The sequence below is a fragment of the Syngnathoides biaculeatus genome, chromosome 9 (genome assembly GCF_019802595.1).
Source record: "Syngnathoides biaculeatus isolate LvHL_M chromosome 9, ASM1980259v1, whole genome shotgun sequence".
Lineage (NCBI taxonomy): Eukaryota > Metazoa > Chordata > Actinopteri > Syngnathiformes > Syngnathidae > Syngnathoides > Syngnathoides biaculeatus.
The window spans coordinates 25816478-25839761 of NC_084648.1; the positions used below are offsets into that span (position 1 = coordinate 25816478).

At 42.1% G+C, this 23284-nt stretch overlaps 1 protein-coding gene across 3 annotated transcripts in view; it reads right to left on the bottom strand.

Moving 5' to 3' along the window:
- Window positions 1-23284, bottom strand: part of sorcs3a (sortilin related VPS10 domain containing receptor 3a) — a 294433-nt gene that overhangs the window by 193489 nt on the left and 77660 nt on the right. For all 3 annotated transcript variants that reach the window (XM_061830272.1, XM_061830273.1, XM_061830271.1), the window contains exon 2: window positions 5949-6016. In XM_061830272.1, the coding sequence (XP_061686256.1) occupies window positions 5949-6016 (68 nt within the window). The remainder of the gene's footprint in view (window positions 1-5948; window positions 6017-23284) is intronic.

A 23284-nucleotide genomic window follows, 5' to 3' on the forward strand; every position in this document is an offset into this window, starting at 1 on the left:
TCATTGTTGAGAGTGTGAACACGCCACACGGACTGGAGGAGGAACCAGCTGAAGGAACATTATTGTCATCTTTCTCCTGTAAAACAGCAGTACGTGACCGACAATGTGGTCAGGGTTTTATAGGCACATATGACACAGCCCTTTGGTGGTCTCATGGGAGTGGGCTTTTTCATATGCTTGGACAAGTGTCGTTGGACGCCTTTCTAACCGCTTGTGAACCACATCCGCATCTCCTAGCCCATTCATAAACACTTTGACAGCAAGGGAGTGTTGCTCACTCTCTGTCCTATTACTGTAAGCCACAGCTACTCTGGCATAAATGTCATCCTGGAATGCATGCAGGGTCTACGCACGTTTTGCCCAAGCTTCATAGCAACTGCAGCTGCATGGTCTGAAGATGAGCCGTATGCAGTTTCCAGCTCGTCCACTAAGCGGTGGTAGTCCCACTTGGACAAGTGAGGATTGCGGTGGATGATGGCTCCCTTAGCTCAAGCTAAGCAGAACTTCAGTTGTGTTGTCATTGTCTTTCCAGACCAATGATTGGCCTCTGGGCAACATTTGAACCTGTGCAGGAACTCCCTCCATGATGTGGTGCCGTCATATTGGCTTGGTTGCAACATTGGGTCATCTTCCTCTTCAGTGTCAGAGATGGGTTGGTGAAGCAAAAAGTGCCTCGTTGGAAGCTTTGAGCAGAGATGAGGGCAAAGAAGAATTTCCTGGATGTCCCCAGCAGTCCCTGGACTACACTCCTCTGGCTTAAAAAAAAATTGGTATGCTATGACGTCCTATAGTCAAAAGAGAATGTGTTCAAATTTGTCATTTGCATTAGTTGGGCAGGGGCTGAGAAACTGTGTGTAGTGCTTCCTGCCTCGTGACACTGGCTTTGATATATGTCATCAGCGAAAGGGTTAGAGGGGGAAAACGGAGGAGTAGTGAGCACTTCCTCCCAATCAGCAAATGTGTTTGCGCAAGATGCGTCACACACAAATGGGTTATAATGTTCACATTTCTTCTCCGCTCACACACCTGGCACTCCCAGAAGCGTCGCTCATCACTATACTAAAGCCGGGAGGACTAGCCTCAAGTCCGAAGTATTCACGGGGATTGTGAGCAGCAGCCATCACTTATTAGCTTAACTCCAGTGAATAAAGCAAGTAGTTTACCGATTTTGGTGAAAAGAGACGACTCTCACCACTCCTTAGACAACGTGAGAAAGTCCCTTTGTGGTCGGCAGTATTAACCGTTCCTGCTCTGGTCGCCTGACCGTGGTCAGAAGATGCAGGGGAGATGTCTACTCCAGGGCCGACGTTGTCCTCCTCGGGGTTAACTCCCTTCTTGCGTCGCAACTCAGAAGCTCAATGGCGGAATACCATGGAGCATCGACTTGCTGTTATGCTCCCTTTATTTGCTTATAGCACACAACACTTCCCAGTCACCATGGATCAAACTTTCTTTTTTCTCTCATACTTGCCTCTCCCCAAAACGGATGAGCTGTTCATCTCACCCACACATCAACACACACACCCACCTGCACCAAACCCACAACAGTTGCATTCAATCATAGGTCACTGTTTATGTCAGGGGTGCTCAATGCGTTGATCGCTCAATCGCGGGACGCCGTGCCAAAATAAAAAAAAAAAAAGACGTCAGCCAGTGTTCCCTCTAAACGCGTGCACAATCGTATGTTCATGTCTGGGAGAGATAATCTAAAAAGAAAAATTCAGAAATCACTTCTTCTTCTTTTCCTTTCGGCTTGTCCTGTTAGGGGTCGCCACAGTGTGTCATCTTTTGCCATCTTAGCCTATCTCCTGCATCTTCCTCTCTAACCCCAACTGCCCTCATGTCTTCCCTCACCACATCCATAAACCTTCTCTTTGGTCTTCCTCTCGCCCTTTTGCCTGGCAGCTCCATCCTCAGCACCCGACCACCAATATCCTCACTCTCTCGCCTCTGAACATGTCCAAACCATCGAAGTCTGCTCTCTCGAACCTTGTCTCCAAAACATCCAACTTTGGCTGTCCCTCTATTGAGCTCATTTCTAATCCTATCCAACCTGGTCACTCCGAGCGAGAACCTCAACATCTTCATTTCTGCCACCTCCAGTTCTGCTTCCTGTTGTTTCTTCAGTGCCACCATCTCTCATCTGTACATCATGGCCGGCCTCACGACTGTTTTGTAAACTTTGCCCTTCATCCTAGCAGAGACTCTTCTGTCACATAATATACCAGACACCTTTCGCCAGCTGTTCCAACCTGCTTGGACCCGTTTCTTCACTTCCTTACCACACTCAACATTGCTCTGGATTGTTGACCCTAAATATTTGAAGTCGTCCACCCTCGCTATCTCACGCACATATATTCTGTTTTACTTCGGCTAATCTTCATTCCTCTCCTTTCCAGTGCATGTCTCCATCTTTCTAATTGTTCCTCTGCATGCTCCCTGCTTTTACTACATATCACAATATCATCTGCGAACGTCATGGTCCAAGGGGATTCCAGTCTAACCTCGTCTGTCAGCCTATCCATAACCACTGCAAACAGGAAGGGGCTCAGAGCTGATCCCTGATGCAGTCCCACCTCCACCTTAAATTCCTTTGTCACTCCTAAGGCACACCTCGCCATTGTTCTACTGCCATCATACATGTCCTGTACTATTTTAACATACTTCTCTGCCACACCAGACTTACGCATGCAGTACCACAGTTCCTATCTTGGTACTCTGTCATAGGCTTTCTCTAGATCCACAAAGACACAATGTAGCTCCTTCTGACCTTCTCTGTACTTTTCCACGAGCATCCTCAAGGCAAATAATGCATCTGTGGTACTCTTTCTAGGCATGAAACCATACTGTTGCTCGCAGATACTTACTTCTGTCCTGAGTCTAGCCTCCTCTCCTCTTTCCCATAACTTCATTGTGTGGCTCATCAACTTTATTCCTCTATAGTTCCCACACCTCTGAACATCCCCTTTGTTCTTAAAAATGGGAACGAGAACACTTTTCCTCCATTCTTCAGGCATCTTTTCACCCGCTAGTATTCTGTTGAATAAGTTGGTCAAAAACTCCACAGCCATCTCTCCAAATTGCTTCCATACCTCTACCGGTATGTCATCAGGACCAACTGCCTTTCCATTTTTCATCCTTTGTAGTGCCTTTCTGACTTCCCCCTTAGTAATCATTGCCACTTCCTGGTCCTTCACACTTGCCTCTTCAACTTTTCCTTCTCTCTCATTTTCTTCATTCATCAACTTCTCAATGTATTCTTTCCATCTATTTAGCACACTACTGGCACCAGTCAACACATTTCCATCTCTATCCTTAATCACCCTTACCTGCTGCACATCCTTCCCATCTCTATCCCTCTGTCTGGCCAACCTGTAGAGATCCTTTTCTCCTTCTTTCGTGTCCAACCTGGTGTACATGTCTTTATATGCCTCTTATTTAGCCTTTGCCACCTCTACCTTTCCCCTTCGTCGCATCTCAATGTACTCCATTCGCCTCTCCTCAGTCCTCTCAGTATCCCACTTCTTCTTCGCTAATCTCTTTCCTTGTTTGACTCCCTGTATTTTGGGGTTTCACCACCAAGTCTCCTTCTCCCCTTTCCTACTAAAAGACACACCAAGTACTCTCCTGCCTGTGTCTCTGATTACCTTGGATGTCGTTGTCCAGTCTTCCGGGAGCTTCTGCTGTCCATCGAGAGCCTGTCTTATCTCTTTCCGAAAGGCCGCACAACATTCTTCCTTTCTCAGCTTCCACCACATGGTTCTCTGCTCTATGTTTGTCTTCTTAATCTTCCTACCCACCACCAGAGTCATCCTACACACTACCATCCTTTGCTGTCGAGCTACACTCTCCCCTACCACTACTTTACAGTCAGTAACCTCCTTCAGATTACATCGTCTGCACAAAATATAATCCACCTGCGTGCTTCTACTTCCGCTCTTGAAGGTCACTATATGTTCCTCCCTCTTCTGGAAATAAGTGTTCACTACAGCCATCTCCATACTTTTTGCAAAGTCCACCACCATCTGTCCCTCAAAGTTCCTTTCCTGGATGTCGTACTTACCCATCACTTCTTCATCGCCCCTGTTTCGTTTACCAATATGTCCATTACAATCTGCACTAATCACAACTCTCTCGCTGTCTAGGATGCTCAGAACTACTTTATCTAGTTCCTTCCAGAATTTCTCTTTCAACTCTAGGTCACATCCTACCTGTGGGGCATAGCCGCTAACCACATTATACATAACACCCTCAATTTCAAATTTTAGTCTCATCACTCGATCTGATACTCTTTTCACCTCCAAGACATTCTTAGCCAGCTCTTCCTTGAAAATAACCCCTACTCCATTTCTCTTCCCATCTCCTCCGTGGTAGAATAATTTAAACCCTGCTCCTAAACTTCTCGCCTTCCTACCTTTCCACCTACTCTCTTGGATGCACAGAATATCAACCTTTCTTCTAATCATCCTGTCAACCAACTCCTGAGCTTTTCCTGTCATAGTCCCAACATTCAAAGTCCCTACACTCAGTTGTAGGCTCTGTGCATTCCTCTTTTTCTTCTGACGATGGATCCGGTTTCCTCCTCTTCTTTGTCTTCGACCCACAGTAGCTGAATTTCCACCGACGCCCTTCAGGTTAGCAGTGCAGGGGGCGGGCGTTGTTAACCCGGGCCACGACCGATCTGGTATGGGATTCTTTCGATGAACGCTCATATTTGTTTGGCACAGTAGGAATCCGCCCAGGACTACACGACAGGACTTGGTCAATGATCTGAAAAGAGCTAGGACCACCGTTACCAAGGTGGCTGTTTGTAATACACTAAGACGTCATGGTTTAAAATCACGCAGGGCACGGAAGGTTCCCCTGCCTAAACGAGCACATGTTAAGTCCTGTCTGCATTGTGATTTCTGGATCTTTGTTTTTAGATTATCTTTCACACAGTGGACATGCACATATGATGAAAATTTCATACCCCTTCATGATTTCTAAGTGTAAGAACATGCTATCCAAATACTGTAGTTGTGTCATTCATAGGAATATGTGTTCATCTTAAAGCCAAGATAGTGGACTGATTGCTGAAGATGTTTCTAGCCTATTTGGGGGACAGGGTCGAAGCACCTAGCACAGGTTGAAGACAAAGAAGATGAGGAGACTGAATTATTTGGCAGAAAGCGAAGAGGAAAGCACACAGCCTAAAACTGAGTGTAGGCCCTTTGAATGTTGGAACTATGACAGGAAAACCTCAGGGGTTGAGTGATATGATGATTTGGAGAAAGGTTGATGCATTGTGCATCAAAAAGAGCAGGTGGAAAGGCAATAAGTCTTGAAGTCAAGGGCAGAGTTTACAATTTTTAACCATGGAGTAGATGGGAAGAGGCGGCACGGTGAATCAACTGGAAAGCATTGGTCTCATAGTTCTGAGGTCCCGGGTTCAATCCCAGACCCACCTGTGTGGAATTTGCATGTTTTCCCCGTGCCTGCATGGGTTTTCTCCAGGTACTCCGGTTTCCTCCCACATTCCAAAAATATGCAACATTAATTGGACACTCTAAATTGCGCCTAGGTGTGATTTTGAGTGCGGCTGTTTATCTCAATGTGCCCTGTGATTGGCTGGCAAGCAGTTCAGGGTATACCCTGGCTCCTTTGCGTTGACAGCTGGGATAGGCTCCACCACTCCCGAGACACTCATGAGGTTAAGCGGCTCAGAAAATGGATGCATGAAGGGTTGCAGTAAAACTGATAAATCAGAAAAATACTTTGACAAACTATTTCCGAGTGACAGGCCTGACATTAAATCAGATCGGCCCCATTGTAGTGGGGAAAAGAAAAGAAAGTTAAAAGATATCCATATTTTGTATCATTTACTCTAGTTTTACGCATTTAGAAGTGATGGAAATATTGACGCGTAAAAGGACATTTTACATGTAAAATGTAAAGGTTTTACTCACCTCCAAAGAGTGCTCTCAGTGACACTGCCAATATGAAAGTCGTACAGCTTGGTTAGGATCAGGATAACCTGTAAATACAGCAATTTAGGCTTTACAACCTGTTTTAAGGATGTTCAGCTTTAGAAACTAAACTATATGTGTTAATTAACAACAATCCAGGACTTTGGTGGACAACTAAAAGGTTTTTCTTTTAAAACAAACTAATACATTTTATTTGTATGTGCCTTTTGAAGCAGGCGAGGTCACGTTACAACACACGAGTAAAATAAATAACCAATAATCACAATGAGGGGAGGTTAAAAACCCCATAAAAGTCATATGGAGTAAGTTACAGGTAGTAAGTAAAGGTGGTTTCAAATTGTGGAGCAAGTTGACATTACATAAGGATTATGGAAGTGACTCCCGGGGATGGCGGACTGCATGGTTTTGCATAAAAATGTGCACACGGACATTGGAGCTGAAATAGGCTGAATTTTAACATGTCATAATTTTTCTCACTAAATATACTTTCAAAGTTGCTACTGACCTGAAAATTTTAAAAAATGTTGGGACAAATGCAATTAATTAATATCTACAAAGAAACAAACAAATAAGAGAATAAAATCTGTTGTGTGTAAAAATGTGAAATGACACAGGGGAAGAGTATTGAAAACATGAAGAAAGGAGAAGCAACAAGTCATGGTAAGCCAACACAACACCTAAATTCACAAAATACCTATCCAGCCCCATGTCAGTACAAATGAATATCAGGTGGTTTCGTCCCATTTGATGGCTTACAAAAAGCTTTCATTCCCAAAGTGTGAGTCAAGACACATATCATGACGGGTCAGCACAAAGGGTTATTCGCAAGATCAATGTAAAGTTATTGATCCAAAACAAAACTATGGCAGAGGTTAAAGGCGCATACTTTTTTTTAATGTTCCAGTAAGCATGTTTGGGGTCATAAGTTATACGTGGAAAACCTATCATTCCACCATAGTTTTGCCTCGATCAGGTGCTGCTCACAAGAGTTCTGACAGAGGATTGAAAAGAATAATCAGAAGTAAAATAATAATCTTCAAAAAGACTTGGAATTAGCTAGTGTTACAAGGGTGGCATGGTGAATGACTGGTTTGAGCATTTGGCACACAGTTCTGAGGGCCCCAGCTGTGTGTCCATTATCCCCGTACCTGTGTGGGTTTTCTATTGGTATTCCGGTTCCCTTACCCAGTCCAAAAACATGCATTAATTGGGGACTCTAAATTGCATGTTGGAGTGAATGTGGCTGCGAATGGTTGTTTGTTTCAATGTGCCCTGTGATTAGCTGGAACCAGTTCAGGGTGTACCCCACCTCCTGCTCTAGAATCCCCAGAGGTACAACAAAGTGGTATGAAAGACCGCCTCATGCCTGAACAAAGCTTAATTGCCAACAGCACTCTAGTGACCCTTGTTAGGAGAAGTGGCTCAGACAATGGATGGATGGATGGTTTCAGAAAGAAAATGTTGTGTAATGCACGCTGGCACAATGGCCTGTCACCATGCAAGACCCTATTGCTGAAAAAAAATGCTTTAAGACTTGAAGGCTGATTGTGAAAGATTCGGGGAAAATTTTCACACCAGAGCGTGGCACTGTGGCCCATCTGTAAAGCATTGGCCTCACAGTTCTGAGTACCGAGGTTCAATCCCATGTCCGCCAGTGTTAGGTTTGCATGTACTTCCCGTGCCTGTGCGTTCTCTCTGAGCACTCCGGTTTCCTTCCACATCCTAAAAGCATTCATTCTTTGGAGACTCTGAATTGCCCCTTTGTCGGTCTGAGTGCGACTTATGTCTGTCTTCATGTGCCCTGGGTTTAGCTGGCAACCAGTTTAGGATGTTCCTTGCCTCCTGCCCGCTGACAGCTGGGATTGCCTCAAGCACTTTTGTGACCCTTGTGAGGATAAGCGGCTCAGAAAATGGATGGTGGATCACACAAGGAAAATACATGTGACAAGTTTCTCCAAAAAAGGAGGCATCTTGAAGCTGTCATTGCAAATATAGGCTTCAATTCAAATTACTAGTGATTATCTGACTACCGATTATATGCAGCCAGTTGGCCAGCACATTATTATGTTACCTGTTGGCCCGTCCCAACCCCGGATAAATGCAGAGGATTGTGTCAGGAAGGGCATCCGGGGTAAAACTGTGCAAAACATATTTGCACATTCTTCATACGAATTCTACAACAGTTAGGTCGTGGCCTGGACTTTCTACACACACACCCGGAAATGTTAATCTATAAGGCACAGGTAGAAATTCAGATAATGTAGGTCGAAGACAAAAATGAGGAGGAAAGCGGCTTAGTTGGAAGAAGAAGAAGAGGAATGTAAAAACCCTACAGCTTTATGTAAGGACTTTGAATGTTGGGACTATGACAGGAAAAGCTCAGGAGTTAGTTGACGCAATGATTAGGAAAAATGTTGATATATTTTGCAACCAAGAGAGCAAATGGAAAGGGAGTAAGGCTAGAAGTGTAGGTGCAAGGTTTAACCCTTTCCAGGCAGGGGCATATTTGCATATTTGCAACAGGTTTAATATAATCAAAAATTTTAAGTCCAGAGTATCATTTTCTGAAAGTATCCAATTTTTCTCTCTGCAAAATTTTATTTGGTCCAGGGAAGGTTAAATTATTTTATCATGGAGTAGATAGAGAAATTGAATAGGGTTTTTTTTTTAGCAGCTGGCTAAGAATGTCTTGGAGGTAAAAAGAGTATCAAATCGGGTGATGAGGCTGAAATTTGAAATTGAGGGTATTGTGTATAATGTGATTAGTGACTATGCCCCACAGGCAGGATGTGACGTCGACTTGAAAGAGAAATTCTGGAAGGAACTAGACAAAGTAGTCCTGAGCATCCCAGAGAGCGAGAGAGAGAGTTGTGATTGGTCCAGATTTCCATGGACATGTTGGCGAAGGAAACCGGGGAGATGAAGAAGTGATGGGTAAGTACGGCATTCAGCAAAGGAACTTTGAGGGACAGATGGTGGTGCACCTTGCAAAACGGATGGAATTAACAGTGGCGAACACTTATTTACTGATGACAGTGGAACATAGAGTGACCTACAAGAGCGGAGGTAGAAGGATGCAGGTGGATTATATTTTATGCAGACGGTGTAATCCGAAGGACGTTACCGACTGTCAGGTTGTGGTGGGGAAGAGGGTAGCTCGACAGCATAGGATGGTGGTGCGTAGGATGACTGGTAGAAGGTAGGAATATTAAGAAGGCAAAGGTAGAGCAGAGAAACAGGTGGTGGGGGTTGAGAAAGGAAGAATGTTGTGTGGCCTTCCGGAAAGAGGTGAGACAGGTTCTAGATGGACAGGAAGACCTCCCAGAAGAGTGGAATACTACTGCCAAGGTAGATTTGATGGTGGTGGAACTCCAAAATACAACAAGTCATCCAAGGTAAGAGATGAGCGAAGAAGAAGTGGGACACGGAGAGGACTGAGGAGAGCTGTAAGGAATACATTGTGATGCGTCATAGGGCAAAGGTAGAGGTGGCGAAGGCTAAACAAGAGGCATATGATGACATGTACACCAGATTGGATACGAAACAAGGAGATAAGGATCTCTACAGGTTGGCCAGACAGAGGGAGAGAGATGGGAAGGATGTGCAGCAAGTCAAGGTAATTAAGGATAGTGATTGAAATATGCTGACGAGTGCCAGTCGTGTACTAAGTAGATGAAAAGAGTACTTTGAGAAGTTAATGAATGAAGAAAATGGGAGAGAAGGTAGAGTAGAAGAGGCAAGTGTGAATGACCGGGAAGTGGCTTTGATTAGTAAGGGAGAAGTTAGAAAGGCACTGAACAGAATGAAAAATGGAAGACAGTTGGTCCTAATGACATACCAGTCGCGGTATGGAAGCAATTTGGTGAGGTGGCTGTGCAGTCTTTGACCAACTTATTCAATAGAATATTAGCGGGAGAGAAGATGCCAGAAGAATGGAGGAAAAGTGTGCTAGTCCCAATTTTTAAGAACAAAGGTGATGTTCAGAACTGTGGAAATTACAGAGGAATAAAGATGATGAGCCACACAATGACATTGTGGGAAAGAGTAATGGAGGCTAGACTCAGGACAGAAGTAAGTATCTGCGAGCAACAATATGGTTTCATGCCTAGAAAGTACCACAGATTCACTATTTGCCTTGAGGATGCTCGTGGAAAAGTAAAACAGGTGCCTAAAGAGGCTCAGAAGACTCACTCGGTTGCCAAGACCAGACATCCTAAAAGAAGGACAAACAAAGGATGTCAGGGTTGCTTTAACTCGGTCAACATCAAAAAACATTGAAAAATAAGCAGGTGACAGATCTTCATTGATCCCCTACTCCGGAATACAAGGTGGGTCAGATTGTTTGGCTCTCCTCCCGTGATCTTCTACTCCAAACAGTCCCCTTAGCACACACCTCACGAAATTTGCCCATTCCCTATAACAACATTTTTGGACAAGACATTTTTAAAAGCAAAGAAAAAAAATTGATTCAGTGGACTGTGAAAGATTTGGCCTTCTCAGAAATCTAGCTATTTTTGATCATATGCATGACATTGGAGCAAATTACGTTCTCACATGACAGCAAAAAAAAAAAAAAACTTTATATAAATTCTCAATCATGAACGCAGCTTTGAGAATCTTTCCCAATCAATTACAGTAAAAAAAAAAAAAAAAAAGGTCATACAAAGGTAGAGAGACAAACAGATTTATTTTTAATGTGTCAACATTCAATTCTGAGGAGCCGCGTTCGGCGCTCACATCTTCCACGAAGACTGCGCGTCGGGCTTTGCGACGGGGGCGGCTCTGAAGAACCCATCCGAGAATGCGTTACTCAGTCGCGTGCGCGCATAAAGGGATCCGGCTCGACTGTGACTAAAGCAGCACTCCTCGGCTCTGTCATAAGCCACACCGGCTGTCTGCGATGAGCCGCGATGGCTCATCTCCGCTGCGGGAGTGGATCGGACGGGAGGCAGTTTTGCCGTGATTGGATATCATCTGAATATGGCTCAAAACAATAGTGTAATATTGGCCTGAGGGCTCCAAACAATAGTGTAATATTGCCCAGAGGGCTCGAAACAGTGTAATATTGCCCCGGTAACTTCACTCGATTGTGTGGTGTTGTCCTTTTCGAAAAGAGCTTCCGTGTCAGAAGGGGCGTTGGAAAAATCCGTATATTCCTGTTGTTCGGCTTCCATAGTAGCAGGCACTGCGCGTTTTCAACGGCGGAAGAGACGATGACATCAAGGACAGATGACGCGACTAATAAGACGACCATTTAGATGTCGAGGGACACTGAATTGTGCAACTTTGTGCATGGATGACGCACTCTCCACTCACTTCTTTTTTTCGTATAGACATTGAAGTGAATACTGTTATAAGTATTTTTCATTACAATATCTATTTTAGAATGTTTATAGGGATATCACCCACTCTTTAATACCTACATACAGGCAAGCACTTAAATGTGTGAAGCCTTTAGTAAAATCAGTTAAAAAGTGGACTAACGAGGCCAAATTAAAACTTCAAAGCTGCTTTGACTGTACAGACTGGAGTGTCTTTGAAAATTTACCGCGGAGCCTAGATGAACACACGGATATTGTCATGCCATGTATGTCAGTTTCTGTGAGGAAGTGTGTGTTCCAACAAAATCCTTTTGCACGTTCAATAACAACAAGCTGTGGTTTTCAGCCAGACTTAGGCAACTATGCCAGGCTAAAGAGATTGCACATCTAAATGGGGACAGGGCCCTCTACAATTGCACAAGAAATCAGATCACTAAAGAAATTAACATTGCAAAGAGAGACCTTGCACTTAAATTCTTCCTGTCCCATATGCAGAAAAAAACCCACAAACATGATGTTACCACCCCCATGCTTCACAGTAGTGATGGTGCTCTCAGGATGGAACTCATTATTTGTCTTCCTCCAAACACAGTTAGTGGAATTATGACCAAAAAGTTCCATTTTGGTGTGATCTGACAACAAAACCTCCTCCCATGACTCATCTGTATCATCCAAATGGTTATTGGCAAACTTAAGGCGGGCCTTGACATGTGCTGGTTTCATTAGGGGAACCTACCGTGCCATGCTAGATTTTAAACCATGATGTCTTATTGTATTACCAACAGTCACCTTGGAAACGGTGGTCCCAGCTCTTTTCAGGTCATTGACCAAGTCCTGTCATGTAGTCCTGGGCCGATTTCTCCCCTTTCTAAGGATCATTGAGACTCCACAAGGTGATATCTTGCATGGGGCTCCACTCCGATTGAGATTGTCCGTGATGTTTAGCTTCTTCCATTTTGTAATGATTGCTCCAACAGTGGACCTTTTTTTCACCAAGCTGCTTGGCAATTTCTCCGTAGCCCTTTCCAGCCATGTGGAGTTGTACAATTTTGTTTCTGGTGTCTTTGGACAGGTCTTTGGTCTTGGCCATGTTACAAGTTTGTGTCTTACTGATTGTATGGGGTGGACAGGTGTCTTTATGCAGCTAATGACCTAACACAGGTGCATCTGATTCAGGATAATACATGGCGTGGAGGTGGACTTTTAAAGGTAGACTAACAGGTCTTTGAGGGTCAGAATTCTACCTGATAGAGAGGTGTTCAAATACTTATTTGCAGCTGTATCAAACAAATAAATAGTTGAAAAAATCATACATTGTGATTTCTGGATTTTTCTTTTTAGATTATCTCTCCCACAGTGGACATGCACATACGATGAAAATGTCAGACCCCTCCATGATTTCTAAGTGGGAGAACTTGCAATATAGCAGGGTGTTCAAATACTTAATTCCTTCACTGTGTGTATATATATATATATTATATATATATATATATATACACATTGTGAGCCGCTCCATGGCAACCTGGGAGCGAGCCTGACTGATGGTACAGCTCAAGGGGCTCTCCTATAAGGCCGCAGCGAACCGTAAGAGGGCGCCAGTTCAAGTCTACAGGGTGGGTCAGCAAGTCTGACTGCGTGCTACGGGCTTCCCACTCAGAGTGGATTTGCGGAAGCTCGCTCACAGGTTCGTCGGTCAGTTCCCGATTACAAAGGTAATCAATCCAGTCATGATGAAATGTACTTTCTTGAGGATGAAGTTGATGTTGGTCTCTCATTTCAGGTCCTGAGAGACTGTAATTACCAGGAAGGTAGGAAGGCACAGATGCACTCACCTACGTCTCCTTTTGATTACAGTTATGTATATATTGCCACGCATGCCAGATCGTTGTACTACTAGGTCAGGTTCCCGTAATCCTTTGCCTCTGTCCTTGCTACTGTGTACCGAATCCTGCCTTATTAACGACCCTGCCCTCACGCCTGCTGATTTTGGTACTGCTGCTTCTTTGGACTGCTTGCCTGTGTTTCGACCTTGGACTGAATAAAGACGGTTCCTGTATTGTACTTGGTCTCGTGAGTTGTGCATTTTGGGTCAAGCCTCGTGTTCTGGTTTGACAAATATTCATTGTTTTGAGAGAGCTGCAAGATCAATGCTAATTTTTGTTGGCTTGTAATTAATTGTATGTTAGCTTTTAGCTACTGATTTTTGTGAACAAAAATGAAGAAAGAAATGAAGGCTGTGATGTATTTGAACATTCATCCAACCATTTTCTTTACCGCTTATCGTCACTAGGGTCATTTTTATGTACGTATTTATGTTTTTGATCTATAAGATTAACAAAGTTATTTCTATTCCATAAATAGATATTGTTTCTGTTTACACATCCATCAATTTTCTGACGTATCCTCACAAGAGTCGCGTGAGTGCTGGAGCCTATCCCAGCTATATTCTGGTGTGCGGTGGGGTCCACCCTGAACTTGTCACTAACCAATTGAAGGGCATATGTGAACATTTTCTCACTGAAATTCATTTTTTTATGAGCTTAATTTTACAGTGAACTTAAACTGGATTGCAGGAGGAAGTCACTGGTCAGGCTCAGCCAGAACGGGAGTAGCAGGCGGCCGCTGGTGTGGCACCACTGTAACAGCGCCTGAATAAGAGCAGTTGGAAGCAATGGGTCAGGCGCCGCCAAGAGAGAAGCCCACGCCAGCTGCCAGGGGTAAGGAACGGGAGACTGTACCAGCTGCTGGGGTGCCAGAATGGGAGCCTGCCACCGTTGCTGGGGAGCAGGAACAGGATCGTGGCACAGCTCCCAGGGAGCAGGAACAGGAAGCCCCTGCAGCTGCCGGGGAGCAGTAATTGGAGCCTGCCGAAGGTGCCGGCTAGCAGGAGCATGGCCTGCGATCACTTCCTCAGTCTGACGCCATTGAGGTTTCAGAGGAGTGGTTACAAGAGGGTCAGAGTGTACAGGGACTCTGGAAGGTGAACTAGGAAATACAGGTGGTACGGAACAAGGTGACAAAAATGGCAAGGAACAAGGTGACACGAGGGCTGGTTTGGATTGATGTGACTTGGGCACAAGTAGGTGAAATAAAAATGAAGCAACTTATGAACAGGCAGAATGAAAGAGGATGGCAAAAATTGATCTTGACTGAACATCGAGTGGAAATGATTTTCCAGGTTATTCCTGACACATATGGGGGACAGCCATTGGATTGGCCAGCTCTTCTGTCGAGAGACCCTGCTCACATCTTCGCCAATCTTATGCCACTTTAACAGAAAAAACACACAACTGATGTCGATAAATCGCCTCCACTGTCACAGCTGTACTGTGCTTGCAGTATTGGGAAGACTACTTTGGAACTGTAGCTGGTTACAGTTATAAGTCACCCTGTTTGAAATGTAATAGGTCACGGTTTAAACATTTTTCAAAATAAAATAATAACTCCAACTCCAATTCCACCAAAGACATTGTGTTAAACATAAATAAAAACAGAATACAATGATTTGCAAATCATGTTCAACGTATATTTAATTGAATAAAAGAAGACATTTAATTTTAAAACTGATAAACTTTAGTTTTTCTCAACTACTCATTAACTTTGAATTTTATGGCTGGGACTGAGTTACATCACCTGTTCTTTAAGAGTGCCCCTGTGCACCATCTCAGCACAGTGTTCCACAAGAACTGTTCCAAATAATCTCCAGACGGAATCTTAACTGTCAGAGTAAATTAAAGTACTTTATTTGTTAACTTTTCTGGAATTGTTTGGGATTGTGTCAATTGCAGCTTTTTTAGGTCTTTTGTCTGGCTTGATTTTGTCCCAGATTCCGTTTAATTGATTGCTTGATTCAACATGTCTGGGGGATCAGGCTTTGGTGTGATCAGAGAAAATTATCCATAATTAATTCATGAGTTAACAAAGGGGTAATTACTTTTTCATACAGGGGTTGGTAGGTTTAAATATTTATTTTTATTTCATAAAGGAAATCACCATTTAAAAACAACATTTTAAGGTCACCCTTTATATTTTTCTGATCTTTACATTTGTTTGAAGATCTGAAAAGCGTTTGTCTCACAGTTCTGAGGTCCCGGGTTCAATCCCAGCCCTCCCTGTGTAGAGTTTGCATGTTCTCCCCGTGCCTGCGTAGGTTTTGTCCTGCATCCTAAAAACATGCAACATTAATTGGATACTCTAAATTGGCCCTAGGCATGATTGTGAGTGCAGCTATTTGTCTCTATGTGCCCTGTTATTGGCTGACGAGTTCAGGGTGTCCCCTGTCTCCTGCCTGTTGACAGCTTGGATAGGCTCCAGCAATTTCACAACCCTTGTGAGATAAGTGGCGAAGAAAATGTGTAGATGGATGGATGGAAAAGAGGGCCAATACATTTTCACAGCACTGCAATTTAAGACATTGCTATGATACCACTATTTCATTGTTACATAATGAGTGGACCTAAAACTTGCCCTTGGTCCATATTTTGACCGTTTTTTAACCATTGAGACCCAGATATCTGTATGTATCTAAGAGTAGAAGGGAGCAATTGGAAAAATAAACATAATAAAACAAACAAAAAATAAACACTGAACATACCTCTGGCTCCCCAGACGTCAACTGGCTACTACTGCCATGACGTACAATAATAGCCAATCAGATAGCTGCATTGTTTTAACCCCTGGCTTGACACTCCCCTCTCACCGTATTGTCCCGCAAGCAATACTGGTTGTCAGTAGTGTGCGCTTGGAAAAGTTAATGTTACAAAAAAAAAATGGTCCTCAGATGCACTTGGGAACGTACAATTCTGATGAAAGATATCCTGCTAGGTTACAAGGGGCCCAGTTGTTTCATTCTCCAAAGCCTAAAACACACTTCACGAAGTGTCTACAATGGATTAAGGCTTGCGAAAGAGCACACGTACAACTAAATGTGGTCAATATCAACAATCACAAGGCTGTATGTTCGAAGGTAAGTGAGGGAGAAGTATCTTCTCTGAGTTTGACTGAATTATTATCAGTGCTTTGTACATTGCAGGAGAACAACTTTCACTTTGTTAGTGCATCACTGACCTCCTGAATTAAGTGTGTAATGTTTTATGCCATAGAGTCGGGTTAGGGATACGTAAATGTGCGATGTCATGTGAGAGAAATGTGTATTTGCTTATTTGTATCACATAAGACTTTTAAGACAGAGCACTGGGTTCGATTACGAGCCAAGTCAAATAAATACACCCACTCACTTATAAAGAGTACCATGATATAACTCGTGATCTTTCTAAGTAAAAAGTACTCACGCTGCTTTACATGCGCAGTACGATTACGCTATTTTATCCTGTTGGATTTCAATATGAAGTTTGTGTTTGTGTGTGTCGCCAACATTTCGCTGTAACTCTGACATTGCATCCTGTTCCGTCCAAAATCTTAATTCCGTGTACATATCCTTGCGTGAAATAAGTGAGACCTCTCTGTAGAACTCTCTTGGACAAGTCTGATGCATTTGGCAAAAAACATACCCCAATATTATCTGGAATACGTGATAGAGAATCCACTTCAAACATGTTTTGAAAGCATAATCTTAAACTTAAGCTTAAGATCGCCATCGGAATGGTCCATTCTTAAAGGGGAAAGGGGCTTGGGGCACAGAACAAGAGGGAACAGAGGCAAGCGAAGTGGTAGTTGAGGGGAAAGTGAGAGGACAAAAAGGCCATGTCGCAACTCTGAAAGTATGTGTTTTTTTTTTATACCCACTGATACATTAGCTATTTATCCATTTCACATCAATTTATCCTGTTCAAGATCACAAGGGGAGTTCACCTCATCTGACTTTGGGCAGGAGGCGTGAAACACCTCTGTCTGATCAGTACTTAATCACAATACACATACTGTAATCACAGGACACATACTGCATAGAGTACACTACTATTAACTATTCACCAACGTTTTCTTACAGTTATTGTCCTAGTCAAGATTGGAGGGAGCTAAAGCCTATCCCAACTGAGTTTTGTAGAAAATTTCAGACTGGTTGCTTGTCAGTGACAGACAGATCATGTTTCAGTTTCAAACAAGTATGCATGTTTCGGGAATGGAGGAGGACACCAGAGTACCCTTTGAAAAGCAGGCAAATTCATCACAGAAAGGAAGAAACTGAAATGCAGAACCTTTGACGTTCTTGTCTACTATAGAGCTGTCGACCTTAAGAAGGAACACACCTTCTGAGGAATTTGTCCTAATTTGTCTGATTTTCCATATTTTCAAATTATGGTTAAGAACGTTGCTGTGGGACAGTTATTGCTGTATATTACCCATCTGTAATGGGATACAAATGATTGTGCATAATGTTCTATTATTGTAATTGATAATAAATTATGGTGTTGGCATGGTGAACAACTGGGTAGCACATCTGCCTCACAATTCTGAGGACCAGGATTCAAATACCTGCCCCACCTATGTGGAGTTTGCATGTTCCCCCCATGTCTGCGTAGGTTTTCTCCAGGTACCCCGGTTTCCTTCCACATTCAAACATTGCATGTGAATGTGAGTGCGAGTGCCTGTTTGTTTATATGTGCCTTGCGATTGGTTGGCAACCAGTTCAGGATGTACGCCACCTAAGTAGAACAGAAAATTAATGAATAAATGAATGAATACATTTTTTTGTCATAGTGACCAGACACACTGGTGTACTGCAGTTCAGTTATTTCCATAAAAAATGTGGACGTTCTTCAAAATTTGGCAGCTCTGGCACTAATTTTACTCTTTGTTCTATCAATTTAAATTTTACCTCCCCCCACATTCTTGCACACAGGTGATCCCTCGCGAGTTATGCTTCCTCACTCGTGCTCGGGGTAAATTTCATCAAAATGTTGTGAAAAGATATTTGATTGTTTTATCTTGAGCCAGCCAATGCATGAGCTGAGTAAATGAGTTCAAGTTATTATGACTTCACACTTAGAAAGCCTACGTTATATTTGTTCCAGAAACTGAAATAAATTCAGTGGTGTGTCTCACAACTCGTGCTTCATCTCAGAACCGTTATTCAACAGTGTTTGAGGTGTTTCTCAGGGGCTGAAGCAGTTAGTGACCTTTCAAATGCTTCACACACACACGGCAGCTTCTTGTCACTTCTTCAGCATTGACTTGGCATGTGAAGATTCTGAAGACTGTCACACCCGCCAGCTCAGGCATTTCATTTGACACACTCGACATCCACTATACTGTACCTCCTGATTTGCACATGTGAGTTACTGTATACCACCCACATCCTAACATTGTAAAACAACCAATGAAAACGGGACCTGTTTTCGAATATGTAAATTGTTATTCAATACCTATACCAATACCTATCTATCTATCTATCTATCTATCTATCTATCTATCTATCTATCTATCTATCTATCTATCTATCTATCTATCTATCTATCTATCTATCTATCTATCTATCTATCTATCTATCTATCTATCTATCTATCTATCTATCTATCTATCTATCTATCTATCTATCTATCTATCCATCTATCGTATATTCTGCTATGTCATTGAAAAAGAAAATGGAATGAACACACTACATTTTATGTTAAATAAAATAATTTGCCCCGTATACTGCCCATTTAGTTGTTTGCACCTAACCACTGATCGCTACCTCCTCCAACAGGCCCTCTGAAGATTGCTCTATTTCTGAAAATGCTAATGTATGTTCAGTTGGAGGCAGCACAGTGAAGCAGCTATAAAGCATTGGCCTCACAGTTCAGAGGATTGGGGTTCAAATCCCAGCCGTGCCTGTGTGGGGTTTCCATGTTCTGCCCAAACCTGCGTAGGTTTTCTCCCGGCACTCCGGTTTCCTCCCGCATCCCAAAAACATGTATTTACTGGAGACTCTAAATTTCCCCGAGCTGTGATTGTGTGTGCAACTCTTGCCTGTCTTGATGTCTCCTGTGATTGGCTAGCAACCCGTTTAAGGTGTATCCTGCCTCCTGCCCAATGACAGCTGGGATTAGCTCCAGCACTCTCTCGACCCACATGAGGATACCCGGCACAGAAAATGGATGGATGAATCGATGTTCAGTTGGTACTCTATTACGGATATATACTTCATCTCAAGTGACCAATGAGGTGTCAGTGAAATCCCTCCCAGAATGACATCGTCATCTGAGGATTCTTTTGAACACGAAGCATATAATATGACTGCTGTGATACATTAGTTCTTGGTTCAACAAGAATAGCCCATTTATGTCACTAATAGGAACCTCCATGGATAAATATTTTAGTGTAAATTGAATAAAGATGGATTAGTCTCACTATTAATAAAAAAGTGAAACAAAGGGACATAATGCTTCCATGCCAGGTAATTTGCTCATGAACACCTTGCGCCCCTACCTATACATCGAATTTTAACTAGGCAAGATCGCATGCTGTGGCTGAAGCATATTCACAGTCAAGCAGTCCGTCAAATTAAACCCTATTAATAAGTTTTCAGTCAAGCTAGTGCATGAGCAGGAGGTGTTTGTGTTGTCAAACGCTGTCAACACAAAACACCATGCATTGACATCAGTAGATTTGAGATTAAAGTATTTTCAAAATCCCATTGTTGGTGCAAATTTCACCAATTGTCTTGTTTGACCAGTGTGAATGCCGCTTTGTGTTCCTTCATTGTCTCTCATTTCATATGTAAAGCTTGTGAGAAAATATTATTTTGAAAGAAAGGCTCAAAAGGCTAAAATGTAATCCTAAAATTTGTTATATATATATGAACAAGCATGTCTGCCTCACTGTTCTGAAGACCTGGGTTCAAAACCAGCCTCATGTCTGGAGTTTGCACGTTGTTCCCGTGCCTACCTGGGTTTTCTCTGGACACTCTGGTTTTCACTGATACAAATTGAAGACTCTAAATTGCCTGTAGGTATGAATATCAATATGAATGGTTGTCTTTCTTTTTTTATATATACAGCTGTGGCTTGCACTGGGCTACTTTACTCCACCTCTCACCCAGAGCTAACTATTTATGGTGCACTAAGACTGCAAACTGCTCCGGAAGTCTGTTTTTAATGTAAAAAATAGATGTACTTTTTATTCAAGTGTGCATACATTTGGTACTACACTGTTTTAGTTCAAGATGCAGAAACCATCAAACTTAGTTACGTACTTTTTAATCATGTAAATGAGGAACAGGAAACTCAAATACATTAGTTCGGATTTTGTGATGTGTTGTAAATCCTGATTGCTGGTTCACGGTTAGATGCACAGCTGAAAAGATTAGGAAATACACTAATATTTTCGGATGAAAGCATTGTTTGTCCGAGTAATTTCAAAGATGTTAGTATTTTTAGAGATTCCACATCTGAATAACCAGCCATAGTTCCAAACAATCAAAATTCAATGAAAGACTCCTAGGCTTATTAGTGGAGATGGTGACAGTGCTTTCAAAAATGATTACATATTCAGAACATCCAGAAAAATGGAGCAGAACATTGAACACACTGAAGTATTTTGTCGTTTTTGTCAGACTTACAAAACGTGAACAGTGTAAGCACATTCTAAAAGGCTTGTAGTTGTCTTCAATGAGAGAAGCCTTTGAGATTTCAAATGTGACAGATTTTGATTAGATTCATTTAAATGACTGCCTTAAGCACCATATAATAATGACACAACCATGCCTTTTTAATTGATTAGACCTGTCACTTTCATAAAAACAACACCACACAAGAGCCCCCTTTCAACCATTTTCAAGACTAGATTGCCTTTTTCCTGGGATGGTCTTCTCTGGTAATGGTAGTTAAAAAACAAATGCCCCCAATTTTATTTTTGCCATAGCAGAGGTCTAATACTGAATACTGAAATAATGAATACTGAGAGCCATTATAGTACTTGATAGATTATTTTTTGGAGGAATGATATAATGGGAATATTTTTAAATATATTGAGAGGTGTTTTTTATGAGCAGGATAAATACAGTATTACGTATATACTCTAGTTATTGCTGACGAAAGTAGTTTTGCTCGTGTGTTACCTAACTAGTGATGCATTTCCAGTCCGGGGCGCACAAGTCATTACCAATCAACTTGTTAAAAGTTGGACATGCGCAGACTTCTCAATACAACACACAGCCGCACGGTGGGAAACATCATTCCAGTGCCCAGAGCTGGACGACATCACATCCGTTCAGTGAGCCTTGGGCTCAATGCATGCAGCCATACACACAAAACTTTAGCCTTTGGGTTCAGTGGCATGTCAACATTAAATCAGGTAAAGCTCATCAAATTTCCCTCTCTCACTACTGGAATTACTGGAAGTAAATTGCTTAAATTTAACATTAATGATATACTCTGTGATTGGCTGGTGACCACCTCATGGTTTACCTCTCGCTGAGAGTCAGCTGGGATAGGCACCAGCATGCCCACGACCCTAAGGCAAAATGGATGGATGGATAAAATGGATTCTAAGAATTTTTCGGCACTGTAATTCAACTCTTGAGAGTAAACACAAAGTTCCTTTGACAAAGAAGATGAGAATAAACAAGGAATTCAAGAATGAACATGTAGTAAATAGTAAAACAGCATATTTCTTTGCCAAAAAATTACTTCTCCTTCCGCTACCTTCTGGCATCTTTCATGGGTCATCAAGAGTGTTCAATATGATATTCAAGGCATCTGACGACATGAATAAATTGAGACACCGACAGCAGTGAAAATGTACCACTTAGCAGCAGTACAGTACATATATTTTTTGCTAATAGAGGGGGCTAAGAGATTATAACATGCTCATAGGAACTACAACTCATATTGGCTAAACTGTGGCTACTACGTTGAATAAAGGTAAAAGTAAATGTTAATTTTTATTCATCCATTTCATTGGTCATTTAGAGTTATTTCACTTAGTTTTATGTATGTTGAACTATTGTTATATGCGTGTGTATTTTTATTCTTTATTGTCTTTATTTTCCTTTTATGCTTTTAAGGTGTTAAGATGCGGATCTTTGTGACATTGTTTCCTTTCATACTTTTAAGTCCTTAGGATGTGACGCGGTTTCCTTTAATGCTCTTGGGTCCGCGTGATGCAAACACTTCGTGTCCTTTGTGACGCGGAAGTCTGAAATGTTTCAAGGATTACCTATTTAAGGACGAGAAAGATGGACAATGAGGCTTCTTGTTACGACCTTACTGCTGCTCTGGGAAACTACTTTGCTTGGAACACAAACCACACAGACACCTGCTGCCTTTTGTTTTTGGACCAGATGGAACTTTTGCTAACTTGTTATACCCGCTGGGACGATCATTTGCTTGTTTGGGAACACTCGTTCAACATTGGTGACTATTCACACGTGACAAAATTGGGGGCTCGTCCGGGATCATAATCACTTGACATTTGAGACATCTGTTTAAAAATGTTTGTTAATTTTTTTGGCATATTTGCAACTTAAACTCTGAAGCCAGCAAAATGGAGTTTAATCTTGAGCACTTTATTAGGTCCCCTACCCCTGAATCAGCCTGTGATTTGCAAAAGTCCGATCTCTTGAAACTTGCTAGTTATTTCCGACTGGATGCAAAACCTGCTATGAGGAAATTCCAAATTTTGAAAATTGTTCTGCATCATTACATTGATGAGGAAATCTTTGTTCCTGATGTTTTGGCTTTGGTAAAAGAGGAAACTTCAGACGTTTTGGAAGTAAAAAAAACGGGAATGATAACTTCAACTCCAAAGTAAAGACATAGAACTTAGAAAATTAGAACTTGACAACTGGGGGATTTTAGCTGTTTTTGTTTTTTAGTTAAAAGGTGACCCAAAGGTTATTGTTTTAATAATTTATAAAACTCCAAGATACAATTAAAAATTTATGGAGGATTTTTCAAAACTGCTGTCAATTATTTGCATCGACTACAACTAATCTGTCATCATAGGAGATAAAAATTCATGTTACTCTCTCAACATATTAAGAGTGCAACTCTCACTCAAGGTTAGTTTTAGACTTGGTCATCTCTAAGGATGTTGAGATTCTATCAATCGACA